The sequence below is a fragment of the Carassius gibelio genome, chromosome A14 (genome assembly GCF_023724105.1).
Source record: "Carassius gibelio isolate Cgi1373 ecotype wild population from Czech Republic chromosome A14, carGib1.2-hapl.c, whole genome shotgun sequence".
NCBI lineage: Eukaryota > Metazoa > Chordata > Actinopteri > Cypriniformes > Cyprinidae > Carassius > Carassius gibelio.
Window position 1 is genome coordinate 17,708,873 of NC_068384.1, and position 16,127 is coordinate 17,724,999.

Consider the following 16,127-nt stretch of genomic DNA (forward strand, 5'->3'; position numbering starts at 1 on the left):
TGGAAAAAGAAATGCATCTTGGTTTTTCACAAAAATATGAAGCAGCACAACTGTTTTCAACATTTATAATATGAAATGTTTCTTGAGCAGCAAATCAGCATAATAGAATGATTTCTGAAGGATCATGGGACACTGAAGACTGAAAATTCAGCTTTGCATCACAGGAATACATTTAACAATATATTCACAAAGAAAACTGATGTTATAAATGAAAAAAAAAAGATATTTCTAAATTTTCTGGTATTACCGTATTCTTTAAAGACATTTAAAAAAAAAAAGAATCCTACCACCTCAAGTCCATCTCAGAAGCTCAATAGAATAGAAATAATCTATAAATCCTTTGATTAAACCTATATTTCATTCAGTACTGAAAATTATATTAATAAAACTAGTTCAATCGGTACCTGATTAATGTGTTTTTGCTGTGTATTTTCTGTGTTTCACCAAAGCAAACTGGACTGGAATCAACAATTTTCTTTGATTATACAGAGTTTCTGTCTGTGTAAATCTCCAAATCAGTCACTTATGAGGCTCCATTTCTGTTATTATACTGCCTTAGAAGCTAGCTCTCTAGCAGAGAGTAGTAAACAGCAAGGCAGCTCACTAGGTTTGAAACAAGGAGGCTAATAGTAACCTCCCTCTCTCTCATTCCAGGGCTCTGACTGGACTCTGTCGGAGTTGGACGCTCTGTTGCTGATCGGTACGGTGGGTCACACCTTGAGTTTGGGTTCCAGCAGCTTCATAGAGGAGGAGCACCAGACCTGGTACTTCCTGCTCAACACGCTGTGCCTGGCCATCTTCCAGGACGTCTGCAGGAAGTACTTCAGGGAACAGAGGCATCGAGGTGAGGAACGGGACGAGGGGCCTTTGCTTCCCTCCAGCACGGAGGAAGGACCGTCATTCTCCCCGGCGGTGGAGCTGGGAATGAGTTCGGGCTCAGAGAAGTGGCTGGCGCTGGCGACCCCACTGCTGACCTTGACCTGCTGCCGCCTGCTGAGGTCACTGAATCAGACCGGGGTGCAGTGGGCGCACCTGCCCGACTTTGGACACTGGCTCAACAGGTGAGAACACAGAGACATCATGTTCGGATTTGAGTCCTTATTTATCTTAGGTAACATTTTAATAAATTCATTATAAATCATTTTGGATTATTCATTTTTAAGCATGTTATATCAAGTATATTTAGCTGGAAATAAGGTTCCTGATGAAAAGTTTACAGTTACTTAATACCAGTTGCAACAGATACTAAACTAATACCATTGAGATATCTTTCCTATTCTTCCTTACCTTTCTTGGTTCTTATTAAAGGGATAGTTGACCCCAAAATTAAATTTCTGTCATTAATTCCTTCATGTCTAATCAACCCAAGAAATTATTTAAGAAAATAATTAATTTCGTTTTCTTTCCACACAAACTATTCTCGTAGCTTCATAAAATTGGGGATGAACCCCTGATGTCACATGGACTTTTTTTAGTCCTTACTACCTTTCTGGGCCTTGACAGTATCAGTTGCATTGCTGTCAATACAGAGTCAGAAAGCTCATGTATTTAGCTTTTAATAACTTTTTGATATCAAGCATGTCCACAGTAGCCAGTATTTTACAACAGCCATGTCTGATTTGACTGATTTGGATGTTAAGTTTGAACTTTTTAAGGAAGAGCAAAAGCTCACCGCTATTAAGGAAAAGAAAGGAATGGAATACTGCATGCAGAGTCATTCTCTCTTGATTATTGTGTTTCCATTATCGTTTTATAAAACAAAAATTCAGTGAACCGCACTGTCCTAATAACTGGAGCTGTTTTCAGTCATTTTTGAGGATGTGCTGTTCTGCTCTGAACCGTAGTGAGACGTCTGATGTCTGCATAGGGAGGTAATGGTGCATTCACACTGACCGCGATTAAATCACCGCAGGTTGTCGGGTCACTGCGCCGCTTGTTGCTCGTAGGCGTTTCAGCTCGACAGCAGGATTGAACCGTGCCTGTCATATCATACAGTCTCTGTTACTCATAATGAAGCTGTGGTGGAAGATGATCAGTGAAGATCAAGTGCTCTGGTCTGTTCCTCAAACAAGACTGTCATGTGACTTCAGAAGACTCGTGTTATTGAATTAATGTTCACAACCTCTGAATCTCACAGTCTTTGGTTTTATATCTGAGAGAAGGATTCTGGACTCTCTTTTGGGTTTATATTCAGACTGCCTGCAGACTTTTTGGCTAGTGAAAAGACACCGCAAAGAAGTTTTAATATATTCGTCATTTTTATTGTGCATTTTAATCGGCATTATAATAATCATTCCAACTCTTTTCAAGATTCTTTTCTCACACCGCAGGACTGTTTAAGTATCTGGTAGAATCGTAATAATGACCAAACTAGTCTGCATAACAGTTCTGTTTGTGAATATGTTATTTGTCAGCTAATCGGATGCCTTCTTGCAGATTGTTGGATAAATGTCCTCCAAACTTCCAGCGTTTAAACACACTTCATCTCGGGCGATTACATTTGTTCTCTCCTGCGAGTTGTGATCCATGAGTCTCTCTAACACACGTACACACACTTACAGCCAGATGGTACAGCCCTGGTCTCTGCCAGCATTATTCTACCCCATTAGCCAGTATCCAACCGGTCAGCCAATCAGAAACCAGCTTGGTCTCACACAAAGACCCTCAAGAGTAAATACACACAGAATTTGCCAACGATCCTGAAAATTTTTCCTCCATTTTTTTTTTTTTTTTTTTTGCTCTGTGTTTAGTAACTTTATCCCTGTGTAAATTTGTACATAGTTTAACAATCAGCTAACATTGAATAACATTTCTGCTTACTTTTGTTCATAAAACAGTTGCAAGGGCCCATATGCTACACTTTTTGAGGTTTCTGGAATTGTAAATTAGTTTTACATGACCACAGTTTCTCTAGTCTCAGCATCACATGACGTCCATCTGATAAAAAACAAATGGCAAGTGTTTTCTTGTTGTGCTCTGATTGGTTAATTTTACTCAATTTTTGAAATTTTTTCCCAAGCAAATCTGTTTATTTTCTGTTTTCTGAGTTATGTCTGGTGGATGAAATGATAATGTAATTTTTTTTGTTGACTTCTTAATTTTTTATTCTATGCTCATTTCTGACACTTTCTTTTGTGAACGTGATTATGTAAATGCATTTGAACAATTTTTAAATAAGTCTCATCTGTTCACCAAAGCTGTATTTATTTGATTGAAATTACAGTAAAAATAATAAAATTGTGGAATATTAGAAATATAGCTCAGTGTCCTGTACATATGGTTGATTTCAGTTAAAATGTATAAAAAGGCCATGTAATTAATATATGAAATATTATATAAAATTCAATGCTCTATTTAGAATCAAAACTATTTGTTTTATTTAAATTAATTAACTTACTTTTTTATTTAGTTTTTTATTTGTCCATTTCTTTCGTTTCTTCTTTATTGTCGTGACATTTTGTCTCATTCCAAACTGTTTTTTTCCCTGTTGTTTATTTTTACTTTTGCTTACTCTTCCATTAATCTGTTCTGTTCTTTTGTTTACTCAGTTGTTCATTTGTACACTCTTTCTTTTCTTAGTTTGGCCATTATGTTCTTTTTTTTGTTGTTCTCTGTTTGTTAGTTCTTTTGATCATTATTTTATCAAATTTTCTCAACAATACAGCATTATTTGATCATGCATAATGTATTAAAATCAGTAACATTGTGAAGTATTGTTGCAGCTATATTCTATATGAATGCTGCGATATATATATATATAATGAAAACAGTTAAAAAGAACAGCATTTAAATAGAAATTGAAATATATATGTTTTTGTAACATAACATGCAGCAAGTAGTGCGTGTAATAAGAGGGTGCTTAAAATAATAAAATTTTTGCCTGATATATTCCTTTAATAGCACCTTAGAAGTCAATATTAGTTTCATGCATATAAACATGATCCACTTATATCCAGAGAATAGAATCTGTGCTCTTTCAGTCTGTATCTGGTGTTTATAGAGCTTATCCGTTAAAGCTCCCGTCGTGGGACCTCGTGGGATCGAAAGCTCAAATCTCTTAAGTGCATCACCTGCCGTCCACATCTTAAAAGCCTTCAATGCCACACATAAAGACGTTTCTCAGCATGTCTCTCTCTTGTCCACCAGCCAGCACTGATGGAGGATAATTATTGCTGTTGTAATAAATCTCTGTTCATTCGTACAGGAGAGATGGACAGGTGCCAGAGTCTCTGGAGCGTTTTGCTGGGGTTACAGGAAGGAGAGTGTGATTTCCTGTCCTTGTGGTTTGAATCGGTGGACTTCTCATTACATATATGGAGCTTATAATTATACGTGCTGTAATGAATCTCAGCGTAGAAGGCTTTTATTATGATTATGTTTAAAGTGCACTGCATGAGAGCAAGTGAACTAATGCGGGAACAGTATGAGATAATTGAATTTAGTTTAAAAGAATAATTTATATTAAAATAAAAAAGGTATCTTTTAGTCACCATCATGTAGATGAACATCATTATACATTACTTTCTTTAGTGAATGCTTAAGAAATTAACAGAATGATAAAGCTGCTCTTTTCCGTACTAATGAAAGCGATTGCAAAAAAAAAAATATATATATATTTGAATATATATATTTGAATATATATATATATATATATATATATATATATATATATATATATATATATATATATATATATATATATATATTTTGAATTCTTTGATTACTATATTCCAGTTAGATTTTTTTTAGACGTGTTTCTCTGGGATTTGGCGGCTCCTATTATTTTTTATTAATTAATATATTAATTTTATGTCAGTAAGAATGCTTTTATTCAGCAAGGCCGTGTCATGTGACATGTACAATGCTACAGAATATTTCTGTTTCAAATCTTTCTATTCAGTAACGATTCCTAAAAATCACTGTTTTGCAAAGAAGAACTGTTTTCAGCATTGATAATAATCAGCTATAGTTCCTCAGCAGCAAATCAGCATATTAGAATGATTTTTGGATCACGTGACACTAAAAACTGGAGTAATGGTGCTGAAAATTCAGCTTTGCATCACAGGAATACATTACATTTTAAAATATATTAGATATTTTAATTTGTAGTAATATTTCACATTATTATTGTTGGTACTATATATTTGATTGAATAAACGCAGCCTTAGTGAGCATGAAAGTAAACAGTTTAAAAAAATCTTTGACCCCAACATTTTAAATGGTATTTTGGTTCATATTTCTGAGATCTTCATTGGATCTCTAAAATCACTATTGCTGGATTTTAGGTCCATGTATTTAGAAACGGCAGCATCATCCTCATTTTTCTCTGCACTTTAACTTAAAGTATGTTGTGGATTGTCCTAAATTCCTTTTTTGTTTTGCAAAGGGTTATTTTATTATTCATCCAAAAAGCATGCATAAATGCATAAAATAGAAAGCCAGAAATAGTATACATACAATCAGTTCACCCAATTTGAGAACTCTTATCATTTGATGGCAAAGATGAATATTTTAATTGCGGCTGATTTGCACAAAAACACTTTTGCTTGCTTCTTACGAAAGATTCTAATATTCAAACTTCATAATTCATATGAAACAGCTGACACTTGAGCTGAACTTTAGACATCAGAACGGTTGCACAAATAAAGTAATTATCCTCTCTTTCGCTCTCTCTGTTCATTTGCTCAGATTGACAGGTCTGTTATTGTCCTGCGCTGACCCTCTCGGTATTATCCGGCTTTACTCTGACAAAACATAGCTTTCTCATTTCTGCGATATGCCAGCGCTATTGTTTGAAGAGTCTAATTGGATGGCCGTTGCGGAGTATTCATTCAGAAGTTCTGCTGAGTAAACGTCTGCAGTCGTAAATGAGAAGAGGTTTGTTTCCAGTGTCCGAACTGACAGGTCTGGACGCTGGTTCCCGTATGCCGTCGTGGTCAACAAAGTCTGAATGTTGAGATTTGTGTGTGTTATGTGCATTATAGGGTCGTGTAGGTGTGCCATCTGAGAACAGACCAAAGAGAGAAATGAGCAGAATAAATGGATTGGGATGGGAATGAGGGTCTAATCATGTTTCCTGTTTTGGGAGTAAACCTCGTGACGGTCGCGTTTGTCAACATGTTGGAGTGGTTTCAATGACTGAAAGTTGCATGATGGGACAGCTACACACACACACACCATCAACAGTCGTGGGAGGGGCCTGTGCAAAGTAGGGCTGGGCGATATATATCGAATATTAGCGATAATATCGTAATAATTTTGACTACTATGTAAAATGTAAAAATATCTGAAATATTGAATATTTCAAAATCAAACACACTTTCCCTAAAGAACATGCCGAACGTTCAAAAAAGGAACATGTAACTGCGGACTGCTCTACGCGCCTCTACTACGAGAGCTTTCATGAGAGCAGTTTCCAGATAACAATAGTTTAAATCCCCGAATCTGAGCTTCGCTGTTATAAGGATACATTTTCTGCCCGGTGTTTGCTTATTTTAAGCAATTGGGCAAAATCGTGCTCACTCCTCATTGCGGAAGAGCCGCCGCCAATAATCTGAAAACACTAACATGCTCGGCCCGAGCTTCATAAAGAATCTTAATGCAAAAAATAGCTCCTAGTGACAAAATTCTAACAGAATTATTAGAAATGTGGGCGTTTACTCTTTAAATTAAAGAAAAAATCCTAGTAAAGACAAAAAGTAATTCAGAAAGCATTAACCCTTAAAAGAGGTCTTAAGGTCAAACTTGTTAGGAGCACAGACGAGGACTTCTAAGAGGCTTAAGAGTTTCTTTAGCAGAGGAGAAAATGGCAGAAAAATGAAGAGGCAGAAGAAATTTGTTGCAGACAATGGATGACAGTCACAATATTGCTGTTTTGATCAAATAAATGATGCGTCAGTGAGCATGAGACATTTCTTAAAAAAAAAAATTGTAAAAAAAAAAAAATACAAGGTAATGTTTACTTGAATCTGTTTTTAGTTTTTGAATGATATGTACTTATAATTAATTTCTCTTACTTTGTCCTACATTTAGATTTTTTATTTGACTTGATGCGATGTATTCTGGGATTCTTCTTTTCAATGCTGCCTTACATGTTTTATGCTGGTGACTTTTTGAAACCGCCATTTGCATCGAGAACGCACCTGTGGTTCCTGCAGCTCATTATGTTTTGGATCTGAGCTTCACAATGAGGAATATTTTGCTCATACACACTTTCCGGAGCAATCTGAGAATATCATACATGCCCTTGCACTTATTTTGAAACCCGACCATGAAATGTGCACTTATGTGCACACATATGCGCACAGGTGTGTGTGTTTGTGTGTGTGTGAGAGATGCATTAGTAGTCTTCTGGCTGTCTCGGAGCAGATAGATGGAGAGCAGAGAGACACTCAGGGTCACTGGCATAAGGTCTGTGTTATCAGTCTTTTTGTCCTCTACTTGCTTTCTTGCGTGCTCTTTCAGCACCCTCTTTACCTTATTCTTTCCTTCTGTCTCCCCCAGTCTCAATTTCTCACTGTCTGCACCCTCCTTTCACCCAAAATAATTGGTCCTAAATATATACTGAATATACTAAACAAAATCAGTGCCAGTGTTGAGTAGCGTGTTTCCTTTTAGGACAAAGCTGTCTTTAACTTCACGTTGTTTTATGGACAATCAAACAGTAATTGTAATCAGTAAACCGATTAGTAACCCTAGAGTTGGAGTATTTTTCGATTTGATTCAATTCTCAGTTCATTTTGAGTTGGACATGACAATAGTAATGACTTTGTAATGAATACTAATGATATATTAAAAGAGCTACTTTTAAATGAGTTCTTTACAGGTCTGATTATATAGGGCACACCATAAGCTTGTGAGAGCAATGCAATGTAAATATGTGTGGTGTAATTATTGTCTTAATTTTGTGGTGTTCATTCTTCAACCGCAAACCCACAACTCCTCTAAAACCTAATTTCATTTAATGTAATGCTTTATATTCGTATATATATTTACATTTACATTTAAGTGTTTCTTCTTAAAGAAGCAAACAGACACAGGAATGCTTGAATACCAAGTTTTAGACATTGTTCAAATAAGTACAAGCTAGAAAGTGAAGAAATGGATAAAGAGAAAGGTGTTTTTGTGTTGTTTAGTTTTTATACGATGAAGTTTCGAAAGAGATGAGTTTTCAGACGTCACTTGAAAATTATCAGGGATTCAGCATTCCGGATAGGAGTGGGAAGATCATTCCAACAGCCCGGAATGGTGAACGAGAATGTTCTGGAAAGTGATTTTGAGCCTGTCTGTGATTGTACCACGAGGTGTCGCTCACTAGTGGATCTCAGACTTCTGGAGGGGAGATGTATATTTGTAGTAGTGAGTGTAAGTAAAGGGGTGTTGAGTCTGTCGCTGTTCTACATGCAAGCATCAATGTCTTGAACTTGATGTGAGCCACAACCAGTAGCAAGTGCAAAGTGCAAAGAGAAAAAGAGGTGTAACATTTTGGGTTTGTTGAAGACCAGTCGTGCTGCTGCATTCTGAATAATTTGTAGATGTTTGTTTGTGCTTGATGGAAGTCCAGCCAGAAAAGCATTGACTTGTCCAGCCTAGAAACGACAAGGGCCTGGACAAGAAGTTGTGCAGCATGCTCCGTTCGAAAGGGTCTGATATATATATAATCATCATTGTTTGCTTGAGCATCTACATTTTTCTGACACTATATATATATATATATATATATATATATATATATATATATATATATATATATATATATATATATATATATATATATATATATATATATATATATGTATGTATATTTATGTTTAAAATTGTGTAAATGGCACAAATAAACAAATATACAAATTAAACAATGTTAAGATTTTTCAAGTTTGTAGGTGTCCAGGTACAGAAACTGAATAATCATATGTAAATAGCATTGCATAGTCTTTACTGTATAAAATAAATATAGTTGATTATTGTTAAAATTACAAAGTAATTTAGTAAAGAAAAGTGAGTGGTTTTCTCCCATCACTAAAATAAAAAAAATAATAATAATGTAATAGAATTATATAAAAAATAGAAAAGCACACCACAAAATTACTAAAACTTTTAAATAAAAAATTAAAATATGACAAAAAAAGCTAATTCAATGTAATGATAAATACTGTAATATGTAAATTAGAATTAAATTGAAAATTACTATAGCTAAAACTGAAATAAATCTTAATTACATTTAAAAATATATTTTCAACTAAACAGTTATTAAAAAATCTATAAAAATGGATAAAACACATCTACTGAAACTTTAAAATTTATAATGAAATCTGAAAATATAACAACAAAAGCTTATTCAAATAAATACTATAAATACTGTAACAATAATAATAATAAATAATAATAAAATAAAAAAAGCACTTGTTGAAGTTTGTGTAAATTATTCAGTTTCAGTGTTTTGTTTTATTTTATTTTATCTAGTTATGAATAAGAACATACATACATTTCATTTGATTATGAACAGTTTTTATACAAATGTTTGCTATCACAAATTTTATACACGGAAGTAGACAAGTATTCTTGGGCCATATAGAGCTTTATAAATGAGTAACTTAAAAGGTTCATTTAGGATACTGCCTGTAGAGGACAGCTGCCTATGTAGGCTGTAGACAGCAAAGTGGATCACTATGTGTTGGAACAGAGCCTCTGTCTGTGTCTGTTTTTCTGTGGGTAATGAGCAGTAGATTGTGTGGTTTCATGTCAGGGTCACATCCATGCACACCTTTAGCACTTACCTTTCCTTCACTTCACTTCACTACACACTCACACACACACACACACACTCATCTCTGGTTCACTCCAAGACACACACCTCATCAAGTCTGCGCTGCTGACACACACACACACATACTGTACATGCACACCGTTTTGGCCCACACCTGATTACCTTAGACGAGAAGAGCACACCAGCTGCATTCTGAACACTCTAACACACACACACACACACACACACACAGCGGCTCACTTTCTCTGCCTCCTGAATTCTGATGGACTAATACATTTATCAATTTTCATTAATTAGACATGTAACCTCCCATTTTTGTCAGTTCCTAAATCTTTTTTTTTTTGTTTAGTTTTGTGAATATTGTTAATTATAATAAATATAATGTATGTATATATCAGGAGTGTTTGAGCCATTGGTTGCTCTGTTCTCTAGATATCGAAACAACAGAATTCCTGAAGTAAAAATCACATTCACTTATATTATAATTCAGTAGCATTTCAAAACAGACCTACCATGAATCATTGTGAACGACATGACTGAATCAATCTTCTGTTAGAATATACAGTGGGCACGGAAAGTATTCAGAGCCCCTTAAATGTTTCACTCTTTGTTATATTGCAGCCATTTGCTAAAATCATTGAAGTTCATTTTTTTCCTCATTAATGTACACACAGCACACCATATTGACAGAAAAAAAAAAAACAGAATTGTTGACATTTTTGCAGATTTATTAAAAAAGAAAAACTGAAATATCACATGGTCCTAAGTATTCAGACCCTTTGCTGTGACACTCATATATTTAACTCAGGTGCTGTCCATTTCTTCTGATCATCCTTGAGATGGTTCTACACCTTCATTTGAGTCCAGCTGTGTTTGATTAGACTGATTGGACTTGATTAGGAAAGCCACACACCTGTCTATATAAGACCTTACAGTGCATGTCAGAGCAAATGAGAATCCATGTTCCTCAGAGTTTTTGTCCCAGCCACGACAGCAAGATGTGACAAGTGGTAGTAGATTCTATTTTAGGAACCGTTTCTATTTTGTACCAACATTACACTAACTATGACAATGATGATATCAGGTACTGATTGTGTGCTTTATTAATTTGTTGAAATTGTTTAATGTGAGTTTGTTAGACATTTAGCTAAAATCTTTCAGAAATGTAAAAAAAAAAAAAAAAAGAAAAAAGAAAAAAAATCCATGAATGATGTGTAAAGAGAGTTTTTGTGCAAACATTTTAAGAACTTCGAACAAATGTTCAGTTAATGTTTCTGGAAGAACATTTGTTCATAGCTTTGAGAGAGCCTTGTCATAACATTAGCCAAAATTCTGACAACACACTCTTGTTCAAATATATATATTTTATATTTTTAGATTGCATTTGTATGGGAAATAAATGACTTAAAGTTAATAGTATTTTATTAGATTTTTAGATTATTTGCAATGTCGGTTTGAGCATTTGATTTGTGATTTGAGCATTGAATTATAGATTTATTTATGACAGGTTTCTACTGGGTTGATATAGAAAATTAAATATCAAATACAAATGATTTTTAATACAGTTCATGCTTCCCCTGGGGAAATTGCATTTGAGCAACTGATTTCTCATTTGAGCATCTGATTTCTCATTTGAGCGTCTGATTTCTCATTTGAGCAGCTGTTTTCTCATTTGAGCATCTGATTTCTCATTTGAGCGTCTGATTTCTCATTTGAGCAACTGATTTCTCATTTGAGCATCTGATTTCTCATTTGAGCATCTGATTTCTCATTTGAGCAGCTGTTTTCTCATTTGAGCATCTGATTTCTCATTTGAGCGTCTGATTTCTCATTTGAGCAGCTGTTTTCTCATTTGAGCAGCTGTTTTCTCATTTGAGCATCTGATTTCTTATTTGAGCAGCTGTTTTCTCATTTGAGCAGCTGTTTTCTCATTTGAGCAGCTGTTTTCTCATTTGAGCAGCTGTTTTCTCATTTGAGCATCTGTTTTCTCATTTGAGCATCTGATTTCTCATTTGAGCAGCTGTTTTCTCATTTGAGCAGCTGTTTTCTCATTTGAGCATCTGACTTTCTCATTTGAGCAGCTGTTTTCTCATTTGAGCATCTGTTTTCTCATTTGAGCATCTGATTTCTCATTTGAGCAGTTGTTTTCTCATTTGAGCATCTGTTTTCTCATTTGAGCATCTGATTTCTCATTTGAGCAGCTGTTTTCTCATTTGAGCATCTGTTTTCTCATTTGAGCATCTGACTTCTCATTTGAGCAGCTGTTTTCTCATTTGAGCAGCTTTTTTCTCATTTGAGCATCTGTTTTCTCATTTGAGCATCTGATTTTCTCATTTGAGCATCTGATTTTCTCATTTGAGCATCTGTTTTCTCATTTGAGCATCTGATTTCTCATTTGAGCAGCTGTTTTCTCATTTGAGCAGCTCTTTTCTCATTTGAGCATCTGATTTCTCATTTGAGCATCTGATTTCTCATTTGAGCAGCTGTTTTCTCATTTGAGCAGCTGTTTTCTCATTTGAGCATCTGATTTCTCATTTGAGCAGCTGTTTTCTCATTTGAGCAGCTGTTTTCTCATTTGTGTTAATGTGAAGTAATAATCGATGCAATATTTCTGACTTTTGACTGAGCAGCATTTTTTAATCTGGTGTTTTTATATTTTTTATTATCAAATTGTTGTGGATTTCCAAGTTCCCAAGTTACACGCTCTATTGCAACTTGTCGTTCTGTTGCCCTTTTCCAAGCAACGAGTGTGGAATTCTGAGTTAAATGGAACGCAGCGTATTTGGAGCAGTGAGATTTCCGACATGACAGAAATCCAAACGGAAACGGCAAAAAAGTGTGTTATTGCACAGAAACTCAGTTTAACTTGGAAGATTTGTTGCGTCATGCTTGTTTATGCTGTCATAAAGTGTTTGTTTTGAGTTCAAATCACATGGGCTTTGTCTTTCTGCGGTTTTATATTCAACGTTTGCATGCATATAATGACACCATGTCTGCTTGTTGTTTATTCACCGTGTGTGTGTGTGTTTTCAGTGGGGATCATAAGGCGTTCCTGTCTGTGTTGGCGGCGGTGTCTCTGGTTCTGATCTTTCTCCTGGTTCAGCGTCACTGCTCGCTGGTGTCTAAGATCGCTCTGGCCCTCGGCCTGCTGGGAGTTTACAGCTATCGCGCCGCCGTCGGAAACGTCCTGTTCCCATGGCAACACAGCAGCCGTGCCGTCTCCAAGTAAGTTTGATGATATTTAAATATCTTATTGGCATTCCTTGAATGTCAAATGTTGAATAAATTAGCTCTCCTCATTATCGTTGTTGTTCAACAGTCTGATGTTTCTTCGCTAACTTATTGTCCGTGAGCTCCTCTCGTCGGAAACCTGACTTGCTAAACGTGGTGATTGAGTGTTTCCCAAGGGTTTTTAACGTGAGAGCTTGACCTAAGAGGTTTTAGTTCTGACTCCCATTTTTTTAAATGGAATAGTGAAAAATTTAAATACAAGCAGTTGCTGGTAGCCATTGACTTCCATAGTATGAAAAAACAATGCTATGGAAATCAATGGCTATTGACTTATTGGCTGTTGTGTTACCAACATTCTTAAAATCTCTTCGTTTGTGGTCAACAGAAGAAAGAAACTCAGGTTTGGTCCTTGACTTGAATTAGACCATTGATGCTTTGGTCCAGAAAGAACCGAATACACATTCAGAGCCCAAATCTTGTCTGATCTTCCACACACTGACTGGTCTTATTGTCACTGATTCCTTGATGCATCAGACTATGGAAGTAAATTCAGTTGCGAACACATTGTGTCCTGTGTTCACAAACACCTAGATGCTGCATATTAGATCCGATTTTGAGATTGTTGTTGGCTTAAAATGCTTGTTGAGCTCTGTGACAGAGCTGTTGCTCTTTAAGCTCTATTTAAAGTATTTGAACAGTTGTAGTTTCTTTGTAATATGTATTGCATGCCACGCAAAATGTGTGTGAATGATTATATAGTTTTGAGGTCTTATATAAGCACTTTATAAGCATTTGCAGCATAATTACTCCAGACTCCAGGCTTCAGTGTCACATGATCCTTCAGAAATCACTCTAATATGCTGATTTGCTGCTCTGCATTTCTGATTAATATCAGTGTTGAAAACAGTTTTATATTTCGCATATACCAGTTCTTCACACACACTCATAAAAGTACATACTCTTCTGAAGCACAAACACACAGTTCCAGTTTATTTCTGTGACAAAATATCGCTGCTCGCCTCTTCCCCTTGACATTAACTCCCACCTAATTAAATCTTTGACCTCCTGCCCTTGGTGTAGCGCCACAGGCTGTGTTCCATTACACACTCTCCATATGACAGAGGGAGCGCGAGCGTGAGGTAATTGGCAGTGCCACCCTGTGCCACCAGAGTCACTCTCACACTCATTAATCGATGCAGGACATTGTTTATGTTGCCCTGGCAACCTCTGGCTCGTCTGTTTAACAGACGTCCAATGACTTCTGACCCATCCGTTACTTTTCCTCTCTCTCCCTTGTCTCTGTCTTTATATCATACGCTTTCTGCTTTTGACCCAAATTAAAGTTTATTATAGTGCATTTAAAGGGGTAGTTCAGCAAAAAATGAAAATGTAATTAACTCTCATGTCATTTCAAATCTGTATGAATTTTTGTCCACTACGAATGCAATTAAATTAAATGGGAACTGAGGATTTACAAAAAAAAGTTACAAAAAAATAATTCCCTTTTATTTAAATGGCCTTTCAAGTAGTACCCACACGTATCAGGGAAATCCCATAACTGAATATGGCAAATTAGATAAGAGTCAATCATCTTATCGATAAAATCATCATCTCATTGTTTTCCCCTAAAATATACTTCCACTTTAACTGTACTAACCTGAGAAATATAATTTTTGCCATGCTTAAGATAAAGGCACTAAATTATATGAATACAACTAATATGTTTTTGTATGTGTGTGTGTGTGTGTGTGTGTGTGCTCTTGTTTTTGTGACATCTGGACATAACTCTGTATAATGACATTGGTATGACGCAGGTATTACAAGGAGAGGGTGATTTATGAGGACTTAATCCATGTCCCCATTTTTCAAAACGTGAATAAATCATAGAGAATTAGTTTTTTTTTTTTTTTTTTTTTTTGAGAAAGTAAAAATGCACAAAGTTTCCTGTCACGGTTATGTTTAGGTGTAGGGTTGGTATAGGGCCATAGAATATACAGTTTGTACAGTATAAAACCAGTACACCTATGGGATGAACCCACTTTTCACAAAAACAAACGTGTGTGTGTGTTTGTGTGTACAGTATGTGTGTGTGTGTATGTATGTATATATATATATATATATATATATATATATATATATATATATATATATATATATATATATATATATATATATATTCGTATTATTAAACAACATATATTACAGTATAATAGTATAATTTTATACACACACACACACACACACACACACATATATATATATATATATATATATACACACATGAGTGTGTGTGTACATTGTGTATATAGTTTTTGTGAATATTTTGAATTAGATTTTGTTTTATATTTTATGTTTTCTCTCTAGTGTTATTTAAAGTGTTACTAATTTCTTATTTAGTTTTAAATCTAATTAAATAATATATGACCCAATTAACAAGTAAAAACTGACAGCTGACTCCGTTCTTCTTCTGTTCTGTTGTGTATATGAGTGTGATCAAGCCATTCACACAGTTAATACCTTTCTGAATAAATATGTAAATTACAGTTGTTTCACGCTGCTCTTAGAGCCGTAAACAACCTCTAGTCTGTTTTGCATCTGATTTATCCATGTAGGAAGACCAAAACAAGAATTATTACACCACATGCATGAAACAAGCTGCTAAACAACTCAGTGTGGGGTTTTTAGTCAATGAAAAACATGTTTCTTCATATAAACAAGTATTCATAGCTTTTCTGACTTCATAAGCACATTTTTAATGTATGTACTGTATGTACACATCATAATTATATTAGACAGCGTCTTTTACTGATGAGCCAATCCCAGAATACAATGCAACAAGGTAAGTGAGAAATGGTACAAATCTAAGATTAATTTTGAGCTCACGGTTGTTTGGTTTTGCTTTTTTGGAACATTGTTCTAGCTTTGATTAAAAAATATAAATTAAACCAAAGCACAGTCGACTGTAATGGAGAAAAAACACAAAAGACGGACTGAAAAGATGTCAAGCAAGATGCTCAACGCTGTTTACAGGGGAAATGATTGTTGTCAGAGAAAACTGCGCGCAAAAGAAATAAACAGGAATTTTGGCAGAGACAGTAATTTTGTGGTATTTGAGTGGAGTGTGGAAAAT

At 35.1% G+C, this 16,127-nt stretch overlaps 1 protein-coding gene across 2 annotated transcripts in view; it reads left to right on the forward strand.

Annotated features, from left to right (window-relative positions):
- pigg (phosphatidylinositol glycan anchor biosynthesis class G) overlaps window positions 1-16,127 on the forward strand; it is an 88,781-nt gene that overhangs the window by 54,076 nt on the left and 18,578 nt on the right. For both annotated transcript variants that reach the window (XM_052615516.1, XM_052615517.1), the window contains 2 exons: window positions 655-1,061; window positions 12,800-12,991. In XM_052615516.1, the coding sequence (XP_052471476.1) occupies window positions 655-1,061; window positions 12,800-12,991 (599 nt within the window). The remainder of the gene's footprint in view (window positions 1-654; window positions 1,062-12,799; window positions 12,992-16,127) is intronic.